Source organism: Stegostoma tigrinum, chromosome 17 (assembly GCF_030684315.1).
Source record: "Stegostoma tigrinum isolate sSteTig4 chromosome 17, sSteTig4.hap1, whole genome shotgun sequence".
In the NCBI taxonomy this organism is placed as follows: Eukaryota; Metazoa; Chordata; class Chondrichthyes; order Orectolobiformes; family Stegostomatidae; genus Stegostoma; species Stegostoma tigrinum.
The window spans coordinates 27,136,412-27,150,859 of record NC_081370.1 but is presented as its reverse complement, the minus strand read 5'-3'; the positions used below and the strand labels follow the sequence as shown (position 1 = coordinate 27,150,859).

The following is a 14,448-nucleotide window of genomic DNA, read 5'->3' as shown; positions in this document are numbered from 1 at the left end:
GAACAGGTTAGGGAAGCAGAGACAGTCTGGGCTGGTTTTGGGATGCAGTGGGGAGAGGGCAACGAGCTGGGTTGGTTTTGGGATGCGGTGGGGGAAGGGGAGATTTTGAAGCTTGTGAAGTCCACATTGATACCACGGGCTGCAGGGTTCCCAAGCGGAATATGAGTTGCTGTCCCTGCAACCTTCGGGTGGCATCATTATGGCACTGCAGGAGGCCCATGATGGACATGTCGTCTGAGGAATGGGAGGGGGAGTTGAAATGGTTCGCGACTGGGAGGTGCAGTTTTTTGCGAACCGAGCGGAGGTGTTCTGCAAAGCGGTCCCCAAGCCTCCGCTTGGTTTCCCAACGTAGAGGAACCACACCGGGTGCAATGGATACAATATACCACATTGGCAGATGCGCAGGTGAACATCTGTTTGATATGGAAGGTCATCCTGAGGCCTGGGATGGGGGTGAGGGAGGAGGTGTACCACTTCCTGCAGTTGCAGGGGAAGGTGCCGGGTGTGGTGAGGTTGGAGGGGAGTGCGGAGCAGACAAGGGAGTCGCGGAGAGAGTGGTCTCTCCGGAAGGCAGACAAGGGTGGGGATGGAAAAATGGCTTGGGTGGTGGGATCGGATTGTAGATGGCGGAAGTGTCGGAGGATGATACGTTGTATCCGGAGGTTGGTGGAGTGGTATGTGAGGACAAGGGGGATCCTCTGGGGGCGGTTGTGGCGGGGGCGGGGTGTGAGGGACGTGTTGCGGGAAATGCGGGAGACGCGGTCAAGGGTGTTCTCGACCACTGCGGCGGGAAAGTTGCGGTCCTGGAAGAACGTGGACATCTGGGATGTGTGGGAGTGGAATGCCTCATCCTGGGAGCAGATGCGGTGGAGGCGGGGGAATTGGGAATAGGGGATAGGATTTTTGCAGGCGGGTGGGTGGGAGGAGGTGTATTCTAGGTAGCTGTGGGAGTCAGTGGGCTTGAAATGGACATCAGTTTCTAGCTGGTTACCTGAGATGGAGACTGAGAGGTCCAGGAAGGTGAGGGATGTGTTGGAGATGACCCAGGTGAACTTGAGGTTGGGGTGGAAGGTGTTGGTAAAGTGGATGAACTGTTCGAGCTCCTCTGGGGAGCAAGAGGCGGTGCCGATACAGTCATCAATGTAACGGAGGAAGAGGTGAGGTTTGGGGCCTGTGTAAGTGCGGAAGAGGGACTGTTCCACGTAACCTACAAAGAGGCAGGCATAGCTTGATTTGATTTGTTGTTATAACATGTACCTACATGCAGTACAAGAGTTTACTTTGCATGCAGTCCATGACATGTAAGGGCAAGCTGTTCGTTGGTTTGCTGAGCAGACTGGTTTTCGTGCAAACATTTTGTCTCCCTTCCGGGTGACATCATCAGTGCCATCTAGCTTCTGTTGAAGCTCCCTAGAAGGGAGCTGAAACATTTGTATGAAACCCAGTCAGGTCAGCAAACCAACCAACACCTCCAACCCCAACCCAAGCTACAGATCTTCGTTAAACCATCAAATATGGGGACACATAGATCATAGGGTGTCTAGTGGAGTGAGGCATGTAAGGTTTGGCTGCAGAGGAGGTGCACAAAAGCAGATTCACCATTAGATTTGAAATTATAGAGGTCCATTCAACAGTCTAATAACATTGGGGAAGAAGCTGTTCTTGAACCTGTTGGTACATGTGTTTCAGCTTCTGTATCCTCTGCCTGATGGAAGAGAATATTACTGATGTGAGAGGGGCCTTTGACTCTCTACTTTCTCTACCTTAGTTCCACTGATGTAGATAGGGGTATGTCCTCTTCCTTTCTTCCTGAAGTTGATGATCAGTTCTTTAGTTTTGCTAACATTGAGCCTCTCCATTGACTTAAGATACTGGCTGTTAAAACTTTTTTTTCTCAGCTGTGAAGGTTTACATGGCTTTTAATTTTTGAAATCCTTGAGTTTGACATAAAAAACGGGATTACTTTTTATCACTGAGACATATGGACCCGACGGTAACAATATCCTTGGAGACTGTCTCTGCTTTTCATTTATTCCTCTGTCAGTATGACCTGTTCATTGTGATAACCATGGCAAATCTGTATTCGTGTGCAATCTAATTGAAATCAACTGTCAATTCTTGATGAGTCCTGTCTCTGCATCAAGATTTCAGTTGGTAGTGAAATCTTAACTTGTGTGTTTATAAAGGCCACTGTTACTATGTAGCACTCTGCTGTAAATGGTTGATCAAAACATTTCATATTAACAGAAGGTCTGGTTATGTTCTCCAAATGAATCCTCTTATAAGAATTCAGTTATCTTTTGTGATATTCAGTCATTTTATTGTTAGTAGCAGTTTATCCTGATATGCCCTGCTCCAGGCCTTGAACCTTCAATGCCTCAGCAAGAGGATATTGTATTGAAGGTATTTTCTGTAATATAAATATTTAATAAATATGAATCCGGTTACTGTCTGGCCATTTGGACAAATATCCAAGGCCTTATTGTGCCATTTTGAAGATTGAAGGATTTGAACTAAGATAGGAAGGTTTTAGAAACAGCATAAAGTCATCGGGCACACCCGCAAATAGGTGACACTTTGAGGTACACTACCTGAGAGCAGTAATCAGACCATAAACATGATGCCACTGCTGCACTATTGGAAATGGATGATGCAGAACTAGAGGGATGAGTCCAGTTTGCTGTCTCAGCCAACAATATAAAAACAGGCTAATGAGTCAACCATCCCATCTCCCGATTGTAGGATGGTGCTGCCTAGAAGTTAACAACGTAACAATAGTAATACACTTCAAAAAGTGATCCCATTGGTGCGAAGCAGCTTAACGTACTGAGGTTGTGAATGACAGTTCTTTGTACAGTTTTCTTTCATCCCTCTCATTTGGCATTATCCATCTCCAACAGTGCATCATGTTTATGGTCTGATGACACCCCTCAGGAAGTGTGCCGCATTAGACTGCCAGACATTTGTGGTGTGCCTGATGACTTCATGCTGATTCTAAACTCCTTCTATCTTAGTTCAAATCTATCAGGTAATTAAATCCAGGAAACTTCAAGTACTTGTAGGCTGATGTTCCTGATCATGTGAATCTTTTGAGACTAAAGATCTTTTTAAAATATTGTTTGCAGAAATGTTCTTTAGAGCAAATGGGGAGAACATCAGAAGTTATGGAGTGTTTCAGTATTAGTAGGAAGTCCTAATGTACAAAATGTTTGTAATTTTGTCTAAAAAGGTAATTAGATTGTGAAAACAAAATTGTTTGATTTTCATTGCAGTCTCTACCGGACAAAGATGGAAAGAAATGCCTCTTGATGATCAAATGCGCTGATAAAAGTTTTGAAATTAGTGCATCTGACAAGAAGAAGAAACAAGAATGGATCCAAGGTAAGGACTCATTTTTAATATCCAAGCTTCTACAACCTTCCTAAACAGAGACTCTTATTGGCCAATCTTGTGAGAATCAGAATATGCAATCCACAAAGCTAATCCAACTGTATCACATACCATAGTTTTGAAAATTTGTTCACAGGATGTATGCATAACAGGTTAAGCAAGTTTTATTGCCCTTCCCTGATTACCTATGCATGGATGGTGGCAAGACATCTTTTTGAACTACTCCAGTCCATGTAGTATAGGGACTCTGTTAGCGAGGGAGTTCCAGAATTTTAACCAAGTCGTAATGAAGGAACTTGTGATAGTCAGTACAGTGTGTTGGAGGAGAACTTACAAATGTTGCTGTTCCCATATATTTAAGTGGTAGAGGTCATGAGTTTGAAAGCTGCTGCCAAAAGAGCCTTGGTGAATTGCTGCTTCGCAAGTGGTATGCACAATTACTGCTGCGTATTAGTCGTGGAGGAGGTGAATGCCGGAAGTGTTAAGTGGGGTGCCAATCTAGTTGGCAGCATCGTCCTAGATTCATTTGTGATTTTTGAGTTGGAGCTGCACCATCCAGGCAAGTGGAGAGTATTCAATGACTTGCAACTTATAGATGGTGGCCAGGCTTTAGGGAAGACAGGCGATGAGTTACTTACTGCAGTTTTCCCAGCCTCTGATCTGCTGTGGTAGCTACAGTATTTATATGGCTAGTTCAGTTCTGTTTTTGTTATGTGGATATTGATAGTGGGGGATTCAGAAATGGCAATACCATAAAATGTCTGGGGAATATAATTAGATTGTCTCTTGTTAGAGATGGTCATCGCCTAGTAATTGTGTGGCATGAATATTACTTGCTGCTTATCTGTCTCAACTTGGATATATTGTCCAGTTCTGGCTGCTTTAGAACTCTGTTTCAATAATGAAATATTATGAATGGTGTTGAACATTGTGCAATCTTGAGTGAATATCCCCACCTCTGGTATGCAAAAACGGTGAAAATAGATGAGAAAATGAATTTTTGTCTCTTTCTGTTATTAATACATACGTTATATAACTGTGATACAATGTCAGGAATTAACACCATATCTGCCTTTATTCTATATTATTTCAACCCAAGGTGAATTAGACATGTGAAGAACAGACCATTATTTACTATTTGCAATTCAGTAGGCGTGTGCACCCAAGTTGTAGGAGATATTATTCAGTTGTGTTCTACTGGGGCCATTAATTTCCTTTCTATTTGAACGATATTGGTTAATATTAAATGATCTAACATCACTGGAATGCAGTATACATAAGTTATTTTCTTCTTGCGTCTTGTTGGGATAGTGAGATTATCTAGATAAACCTGCTGGATAGGTGAGGCAATTCAACAAAGACAGTATAGACATAACCATAATATCTATCATAATTCAGAAACAGCATTCTCACTGCTGACTCAAAAATTCATGGCCTCGAGTCTCTCAAATTCAGATATGTTAAAGATTTGAGCTGATGGGTCAATACTTCAGTATAATGCTGAGGGAATTCTGCACTAATGAAGATGCCATCTTTTGGTAGGACATTGAATCATTTAATGGCTTTTTGTCATCTTGGCTGGATGCAAAAGTTGCCTTGACACAATGTGAAGAAGGTAGGGGGTATTCTTTGTGTCCTGCCAGCATTTATCCCTCAACCAATACTAAAGAATTTATTTTCTTGCTGTTTGTGGGCCCTTATTTGGTGTAGATTGACTGATGCTAAATCACAACAGTAGTAAACTTCAAAGTTACTTTATCTCAAAGCACTTTGGGGTCAACATAAGGTGAATATGAATACAAGTGTGTTCTTAACGTTTAATGGTCATCTTGTATCAAGATGTGGTCTTCTTTGAATGAAAACAGAAATTAGAGTCAGCTTCATTGTTATAACAGTGCAGTATTCCATTCCCTGATCTTGCATCAATCAACCAGGTATGCTGCCAAATTTTAATGAGTATATAGCATTTGCTAGCGCATTTTTAATGGATCACTCTGGATAGTGTAGACAAATGACCGGAGATACCTTTTGTGGTTCTCGTGATACAGTGACTCTGCACTATGTCGTAGAGCATTCTAAAGTTTTAATTTGGATTTGTTAAAATATTAATTAAAGTGAACTTGATTTAATGTTCTTCTCTTACTTCCTAAATCAGCAAGGTGGAAATTTGCTCTGCTTCTTTACTTGTACCAATGTGCCTTCAGAATAGGCCATAAGAGGTAAATCACATCTGCTTTGTGGTTTCATTCTATTTCATCGTAAGTAGAGATTGTCACCAAGTGGCAACTAATAATCCAGAGGCCCAGGCACCTCCTCGAGGGATATGCTTTCAAATCCGAACACAGCAGCTGGTGAAATTTAAAATCCCATCAATTACAAAAGATATGGAATCAAAAGCAATTTCAATTCAAACTGAGATTATAAGGGTGAAATTTTCATCAAATACCATAAAAGCCCACCTAATTCAATAATGTCCCTTTTGACTGTTAACTGTTCTTTGAAATGGCCAGGCACTCAATTCAAGGGCAGTCAGAAGTAGATAATAGGTGCTGCCATGCCAGCACTACCCACAATTTGTTGAAAGAATTTTAAAAAAGGGGAAACCTTGTTTCAATTTGCAATTTCATCCTTTCCATTGACCAGGAGTATTCATAAGGATCTGCAGATTATTAGAGAAATAAGTAAAAATTAATTGATCCACTGGATCAATACTCCCGTAATCTTCAAATTATATGTAATTTTCACTGAATTATTCAATGTTTTGAAAGTGGGTGTGTCAGCAAAATGTCCGTAGATTCCTGTTGGTGATTTGAAGTACTTTTTGGCGTTTGCAGCTTTCTGATGACATTTTTTAACTCCTTATAATTCCTTTTTGAAACATAAATTTGTGAATCCTATGTCACTGTCAGTGCTTGAAACATTACTTATATTTGAGTGCTGTAGTTAATATCTATCGCCAAGAAAGCATAGAATACCAATATCCATTAATTCAACTCAGCAGAAGGCAGTTTTGGAATATGTTGTTCAAGCTGACCTTGATGGACTGGGAAATTAAATGTAGTTTTTTTTTGTAACAGACTGATTTTCTGCGTAGAACAGGGGGATATTTCAAAGTTTAAATAAATGTTTAGCGATCTCGCACAAGTTGATTTTTTTTCCACTAAACAACTTCTCCCCAAAGTGTTCCTCTTATAACTAAATATTACAATGTTTATAGTTTAAAATAAAATCTATGATGCAATTTACGTAGATAGAGGGAATTAATAGAACAAGTTAACTTTGAGTTAAGAAAATGCTTAACCTTTATCATTCTCCTGAATTTATCATGTTTACTGTAGTGATTATAATGAAGTCAGCCAGGTAGCTATCACAAAATATGAGTTCCCTGATTGGGGCTGTTAATATGGTCTGGCAGATAAGGAGTATCAGACACCCTGACGCTATAAGAACTGGCTCTGAGGGAGCTGAATCAGTGTGAAGGACTCTCCATGGGTAAATGAAATATGATTCTGTGGAGTTCTTTCATTTACATGAGCGTATCACAGCTTTGTAGAACCAGCTAGCTGATGTAGTGTGCAATTAAACTCTTTTTCCATCTTGAGCATATGGTTGGGTTGAAAATAGTTTATTTGGCTTTGAGGGCTCTAAGTAAAGTAAATGTGGGTAGGCTTGGAATCCGAGAAGGAGGCCAGTCAGCCCATCAGGCCCTCAGCTGGTTAGTCGGGGTATACAGTGAATGACAGTTGTTCTGCTATTTCCTCTTCCATAATTTGATACCCTGCAGGTGCTTTACGTGCTTCCTCAGGTCCATTTTGGTTGATAGATTTCTCTATGTATATAAAAACACTTTTCTATTGTCTCTGGTTCTTTTGCCACTCAACTTAAAACTTGTGTCAGCAGATTGCTAACCTTTCTGTTGCTGAAAACTATGAACATCTTTCATGAGCACTCTATCAAACATGTTTTTTAACCTTGTCTGCTATACTTCTCTTGTCTGTCCTCATAAGTGGTGACCTTCAACCATTGTACCATTCCAGTCAATCTTTGCAGCACCTCCTCTTAAGATGGTGTTGGAATTGATCACAGTACTCTAGCTGAGGCCAAGTCAGTGCGTCACAAAGGTTTATCATGACTTCTTTTACTTTTGTATTGTACTTCCTGATTAAAAAAAGTCAAAGATCGCACTTTTTTGTATTATAAATAAACTTCTCATTTTGTCCTGCCAACTTTGATCATTCATGAGCAGGTCTTTCTACTTCTTCACCCCCTTCAAGATTAGATTTCTACTAGTATGCTACGGAAGTGACATATTCCTAGATGGGAAAAAGTCAACTAACCAACCTTACCACATTTAAAACAAAAATTATTTCACCTATTTTCCTAATCAATCTGTTCTGAGATGTTATTACACACCTTTGGAACAGGTGGGACTTGAACCTATGTCTCAGTTCAGGGAGAAGGTCCCTGCTTACCACATTGAATAAATATGTACATCGATTCCAGCTAGATCTTGGATTGCATAATATTTGCCCTTGTTGAATCTTTCCTGTTTCTGAATTCATTATTACGTTGATATGGTAATAATGTAAGAAAGAGTTCCAGTTAATAAAAGAGCTTTCCTGTAAGGCAAATACATTTTAACAATAACTTTGCCCTGGAGTCTCAACAGCTTAACTTTTTACAGTATCTTTTACAGACTTCAAGAGATCATAAATTCTGGTCCTAGTATCGAGGAAATCAGACTTGAAAAGCAGTCATGACATGGTAACTGAATTCCACTCTGGTGCATTCTGGCACCCATACAAGTGGAATGACTGCTGGTCAACCACAGGGACACCAACAGTGGTAACTTTGACTCTGTAACATCTGATAAGTCTAATTCTGTGTTGTTTTCTGACTTCGTTCATTTTAAATAGCTATTCAAACAGCCATCAACTTTTTGAGGGACCAGAGGCTTCCCCCACACAAGGAAGGACGACAGAAACGGCGAGAGCTACGACAGAAAATACAAGCAGAACAAGAGGAGATAGCACAACGAATGAAAGAGCTGCAAATGGCAAACGAAGACAAACAGCAAGAATTGGAGAAAATGCGGAAGGTGAGGAAGACTTGATTTGAGCTACTGTTGGAGATATGTCTAAAGAAGTGATTAAGCGGTTTTCCTGAAAATGGGTAACGAATAATTTAAGATACATCATTTGGTAGTACAGAATATGAGTATTATTATTATTAACATGTTTTGTTAAGCTTTTTGTCCTGCACTCATCAGGACGTGTAATAAGTATGAAAATTTGAGAGGAAAACCAACATTTATGCTGCTGAGGAGGGTGCTGATTGGCTGGCATGTGTATGTCGATTGGCAGAGGTTTTGCCACAAAGAATACGCTCATTAATGCTGATTGACAGTTAACAGCTAGGCTTTGTTAAATCTTAAATGACGCAGGTTAGCTGAGGTTGGCTAGAGCATTGCTGTCAGAAATGAACCAGTAAATGGCTGGCACCTATTGTGTTGAGTTGAAGCAGGCACAGTGTGAGTAGATTTTCTTTTCACCTGCAAAGAAAAGGACTCTGTGTAATACTATGTCAGACACCAGGTTATAATCCAACAGGTTTATTTGAAATCACAAGCTTTCGAAGCGCTGTTTCTTCGTCAGATGGAGACATGGTAACTTCACCTGATGATGGACCAGTGCTCCAAAAGCTTGTAATTTCAAATAGACCTGTTGGACTAGAACTTGGTGTTGTGTGATTTCTGACTTCATCTATCCAATTCCAATACCGGCACTTCCATTTCATATTAATATATGTGGCTTCTAGTACACACAAATGCACCACATTGTGAACACAACTGACAGTTTTGGTTGTTAGTCTAATTCATTTGCACATTCTGGATTATCCAGCAATTATACAATTGTAGAATCACATCTAATGTTGGATGTTATGTTGTGAGTTTTGCAAGCATGGGCTAGTTGGGTACGTCAATTTCACGCTTGTTGTGAACTGTCAAAGGGACATGATCTTTAATACAATCTGCTGGTCTTTGGAACATAGGATCTACATACTTAATCGTATGCATTTGCTCAAACCACCAGGTGAAGCTAACTGAATGGCATTCATGTAGCAATGTAACTGGTGTTTCTTAATAACCATTAATAGATTGCTGCTGTCAAGCCAAAAATCCACTCTGTGTATCTCACAAATGAGTAATGCGGTGAAATAATGGTAACGTTGCCACAGTCCCAGAGGAGCGTACAGCTCCTGTGTCATTACAGAGAGGCAACTGGTGCTGGTTTAATCCGAGAGTCACCACATCACAGGTGAAGGGGTGAGGTTGACAAAGCGGAATCTTCTTCATAGTGACCTCAGCTGGTATGTGGGAATTAAACTAGCACTTGACCTTCTTACTTCATTCATTCATTCATGGGATGAGGGCGTCATTGGCAAGGCCAGCACTTTTTGCCCAGAGAGCAGTTAAGAGTCAACCACGTTGCTATGGATCTGGAGTATCATGTAGGTCAGACCTGGCAGTTTCCTCACCTAAAGGACATTAGTGAATCAGATAGATTTTTACCAACAATTGATAATGGTTTCACTGTCATCTTTAGACTCCGAATTCCAGGTTTGTATTGAATTCAGATTCTACCATCTGCCATGACAGGATTCAAACCCAGGTCCCAAGAACATTACCTGCGTCTCTGGATTAACAGTTCAGTGATAACACAACTAAGGCCATCACCACCCATTACAGCAGCACAAACCAACCCTCTAGCCAACTGAGCTAACTGATTCCCCTGGAATTTCAGTGCTGGTGTGATGATAGGTGTGCAGGCTGCATGCCCAAAAGACTGGATCATATCAAATAGCATATCACTTCAGCTGTTCCCAACTAGCAAGGTACTGCCTGTAGCCAACCAGCCCACACTTGCAAAACTCACAAGACAGTATATAACATTAGACGTGATTGTGCAATTACACAACACTCACTGGATAATCCTAAATGTGTGACAAGTTATGTTAGCAACCAATTTAGAGTTGTTAGGCTGGTATGTGTTGTACTTGTGCGTACAGCAGGCAACACGTTTTAATATCGAGGACCAGTTCTTTGCAGACAGAAAGAACATATACACACATTGTGTCTGTTTCATCTCAACAAAGTAGGTGACAGCCACTTGTTTGGTTCATTCCTCAGATCAATGTCATGACCAATCAGAATCAAGTGGCTTGGTTTTAAAATTAAAAAAGCTTGGCTGTTAACTTGCAATTAATATTGAATGGCAACACGTCTATTGACCAGAGACCACTTGTCAACCAATCAGCACTCTCTCATCAAGTATAAATGTTGGCTTTCTCCTTTTGGGAAATGTCCCGGTGACAACAAAACAAAAGGCTTCAACAAAATGTATATTTTTTCACCAATTTAAGAAATGATTGTTATAAGATTGACTGACTGAGTGATTAACAGACTGTTATGTCAGTTATCCAACCTCCAATGAACCTTGTACAAACCAACACACCCCCAAAACCAGGCACTTAATGACAACTTACAGTCTAAAAGCTTCCAGCTGCACTTGAAAATGATCACTCCTGAATTGTGAACTGCAGACAGCCTTCAAAACATGAAGCCTCGCTTTCTGGTCTGGGAGGGGATGCTGTCGAGGTGCTTTTGATTGAATCCTCTGATGTGAATGCTCACTCAAAATGAAGAAATTGAATAGAATGGCTCCACACAATTTGGAGTTCAGAAGAAAGAGTGCTGCTCTCACTGAAATGAATAAAGTTCTTAGAGGGTTAATGTTTAAAATCTGTTCGGAGTCCAGATGTCATATTCTCAAGATATAGGGTCCACCATTTCAGCTGAGATGAGACTGTTTGAGTTGTTAGTCTTTGGAATTCTCTGTCAAATGTATTGTCATTACACAGTCAATAAATGTATTCAAAACGGAGATTATTAATTACTTGGCAACAAGGAAATCCAGGAATGCAAGGATAAGATGAGAAAATGGGTTAAGAGTTCAGCTATGATCATACTGAATGGCAAACTGGAATGTAGGGGCTACATGGTCTGCTCCTGCTCTTAGGTATGATGATTTTAATGCAGTTGGCACAAAGGCCTATGTTTTAAGTCAGAATGAGCTCTATTTACTCAGCAGCAATAACGTCTCTGTCTATGGGATTGAATGATTGTGAGTGTTTATCCAGAGGTAGATGCGTTTCCATCCTGCTTACGAATGGGAGTCTGTGGCTTAAGGTGATGGGAGACCCTGAAATCTTGGGGTTGGGTATGTAAGAGGGATGGAATGAGCATGACATCAAGGAAGGCCAGAATTTGAGGTGATAAAAGATGTGGAATGTGCAGCATACACGAGAAATTCGGAGACCACTTACTTATTGCAATCCCACTAATATCTCCAAGATGTCCATAATTACAGGATGTGCCTCTTGTTGCCTGAACTTGTGCTTCTGGCTAAGGAACTTGAGGGCTGGTTCATTGTACGGTACACTTTGGTTAACTATTTCCAGGATTGCAGTTTCAGGAAGTGGTTACGCCTACCATTACAGACTAGGAAGTTAGTGGTCTTCTTTGAAGGCTAGGACGAGGCATACAGTGCAGAATCTGCTGGGAGTGAAACACTTTCTGACTGCGATTTAATATTGAATACCAGCAGGTCATCCTGGCACAGGTAGTGAGGAAGCCGTGTAGGGATGCAGTAGTAATGGGGAATTAGAAAGTTGGCAGTTCTGCTATCTTCAGTGTGTGTGATATGTTGTCTTCCTGGTTACAAAATAAATGACTCCACAGAGAAGATTCTGAGCAAAAGGAATAGAGCAAAAGCCGTGGTTGACGTGAGAACCAATGACGTAGGAAGGAAGAGGGTAAAAGTTTTTTAAAAAACAGGGAGAAAGTTAGAATGCTGAGCCTTAAAGTATCAACCTCTGGTTACTTCCAGTGCCAATTGCTAGAGATAGAAGGATGAGAGAGGCTTGAGACTTGGGTTGGGAATGGCAGCTTCAGGGTCTTAGGAAATTGACCATTGTGATGGGAGCGACCTCTATAAGATAAACAAGCTGCGCCTGAATAGATCAGAGAATGGAATTCCAAGCAGATTTAACTGGTGCTGTTGGAAGAGAGAATTGGGAGAAAATATGCAAGTTTCATATTGGTGAATATCAGAAATGAACTTTCTTGTCCAGATGGAAGGAAGTATTAACGTACCTAGCGAAGTGGACCAAATGGAAATATCACAAAGTAGGGAACCGCTTGGGAATAATGATTGTAATACCATGAGATTTAGATTAGTTACAGAGAAGGACAAAATATGGTCTGAATTGGACTGAACATAATATGTAGAAAAGTGACAAAGGAAATGAAGGATGAAGAGGCAGTATGAAGAATAGATTGGTAATAATGCAAAAGGCATTTTAAAAGTTATCTGAAGGCATATTAACAACAAGAGGTGTGTCAGGAGCAAATGAATTGACTTAGAATCTATTGGCACAGGTGGGCAACGTTGCCAAAGTAGTAAATAATTAGTATAAAGCAACTTTGTCAAAGCTATGATAAATGAGGTTCCTAGGTACTGGACACAGTAGAACTCAAAACAATATTAGTAACACTGGCAGTACCTGAAATAGAGATGCAAGTTATTTGGTAAAATGCTACTTGTTTTTGCACAATTTTGAAATTTGGAAATGACCTGAGACTTGAACTGTATCAAACACTGGTGAAGTTAAAGACATTGACAGGCTGGTGGTATGGAGGGTGCATGGCAGAAGAGTGTGATGTCCCATGTTTTCATCAGAGATTAAAGAACCCAGAATCAAAGTAAAGTTAAATAACATGATACAGTCATAAAATGGACTACAGTCAAGAAGTCGGCTTAACACTACCTCAAGAGCAACATGGGGTGGTCAGTTAATGCTGGCATAGCCACCGTAGCCCACACCCCATGAGTGAACAAAAGGTAAGCAGAACCAATATAAGCTGGGTGGTATGCTTTTTAAATTGAATGCAAAGAGGAGGAGACGGGGGATATTTGTCCACAAAATATAGGAGGTGGCAGCAATTAATGTGCTTTATGCATTAAAAAATAGAATATAACACTAGGAAGTTTTACAGTACACTGCCTGATGAGACAGAGGCAACAGGAGGATTCAAAGAAGAATTGAATAAATAAAGGAGAAATTAAAAATTGTGAATATGGGGACAGGTACTCTGATCTTTTATGTGTTTGCGAGATCTATGACTAGGCTGGCATTTATTGTCTATCATTTAATGGTCATTGGGCAGTTAGGAGTCATTATCAGTGCTGTTTGTTTGGAGTTAGATGTAAGCTAGACAAGGTAATATGGCAATTTTCTTCCCTAAAGGATACTGGTGACTGGATGGAATTTTATGATAATTGACAGTAGTTTTATAGTTGCTTTCAGACTAGCTTATCTTTATCTCATTTTTATTGAATTCAAATTTCACCATCTATTGTGGTGAAATACCACTCAACTGGTTCTCTCTTTTCGGGTATTGCCTCACTATTCTTCTCACTATTATTACTGCTCTTCTCGAAAGGCAACCCTTGACTTGTTCGACTTTGCGAGCTGCTTCCTTATCTCTAACCTTCCTTTCCTGTTGAAAGTCTTGGACATGCTATCACTTCCCAAAGGGTGAAATGGGTCTTCCTATCTTAGACCTAGGAACACTTTCATAATTATTGCATCACTAACTACTATCTTTCACAATATACAAACACACCACTGTAATCAGAGCCAAAACATTTAACTAAAATAAAGTGCATAATTTTATTCATTTCAAATAATATTTAAAAGCATCTGCTCTATCCTTGGATACTGGGAGAATTGGTCCAGGTCTCAGTGAATAGATGCTATTTATCATTTTAAAGGTGCACCTCGCTCCCCTGTCCACCGTCATCATCCTGAATATCATTGTGTGGCAAAGCTCTTCTGCTTGATATTTTCTGCAACACCAGCTCAGCTTAGAGTCTAGATTTAACATTAGTCATTTCAGTCATTAAATAACTTAGTTTTGCAGACAGGATATACATT

At 40.3% G+C, this 14,448-nt stretch overlaps 1 protein-coding gene across 1 annotated transcript in view; it reads left to right on the top strand.

Moving 5' to 3' along the window:
- LOC125459255 (switch-associated protein 70-like) overlaps positions 1-14,448 on the top strand; it is a 100,358-nt gene that overhangs the window by 54,299 nt on the left and 31,611 nt on the right. Inside the window, exons 6-7 of the mRNA XM_048545466.2 lie at positions 3,273-3,381; positions 8,307-8,488. Of these exons, the coding sequence (XP_048401423.1) occupies positions 3,273-3,381; positions 8,307-8,488 (291 nt within the window). The remainder of the gene's footprint in view (positions 1-3,272; positions 3,382-8,306; positions 8,489-14,448) is intronic.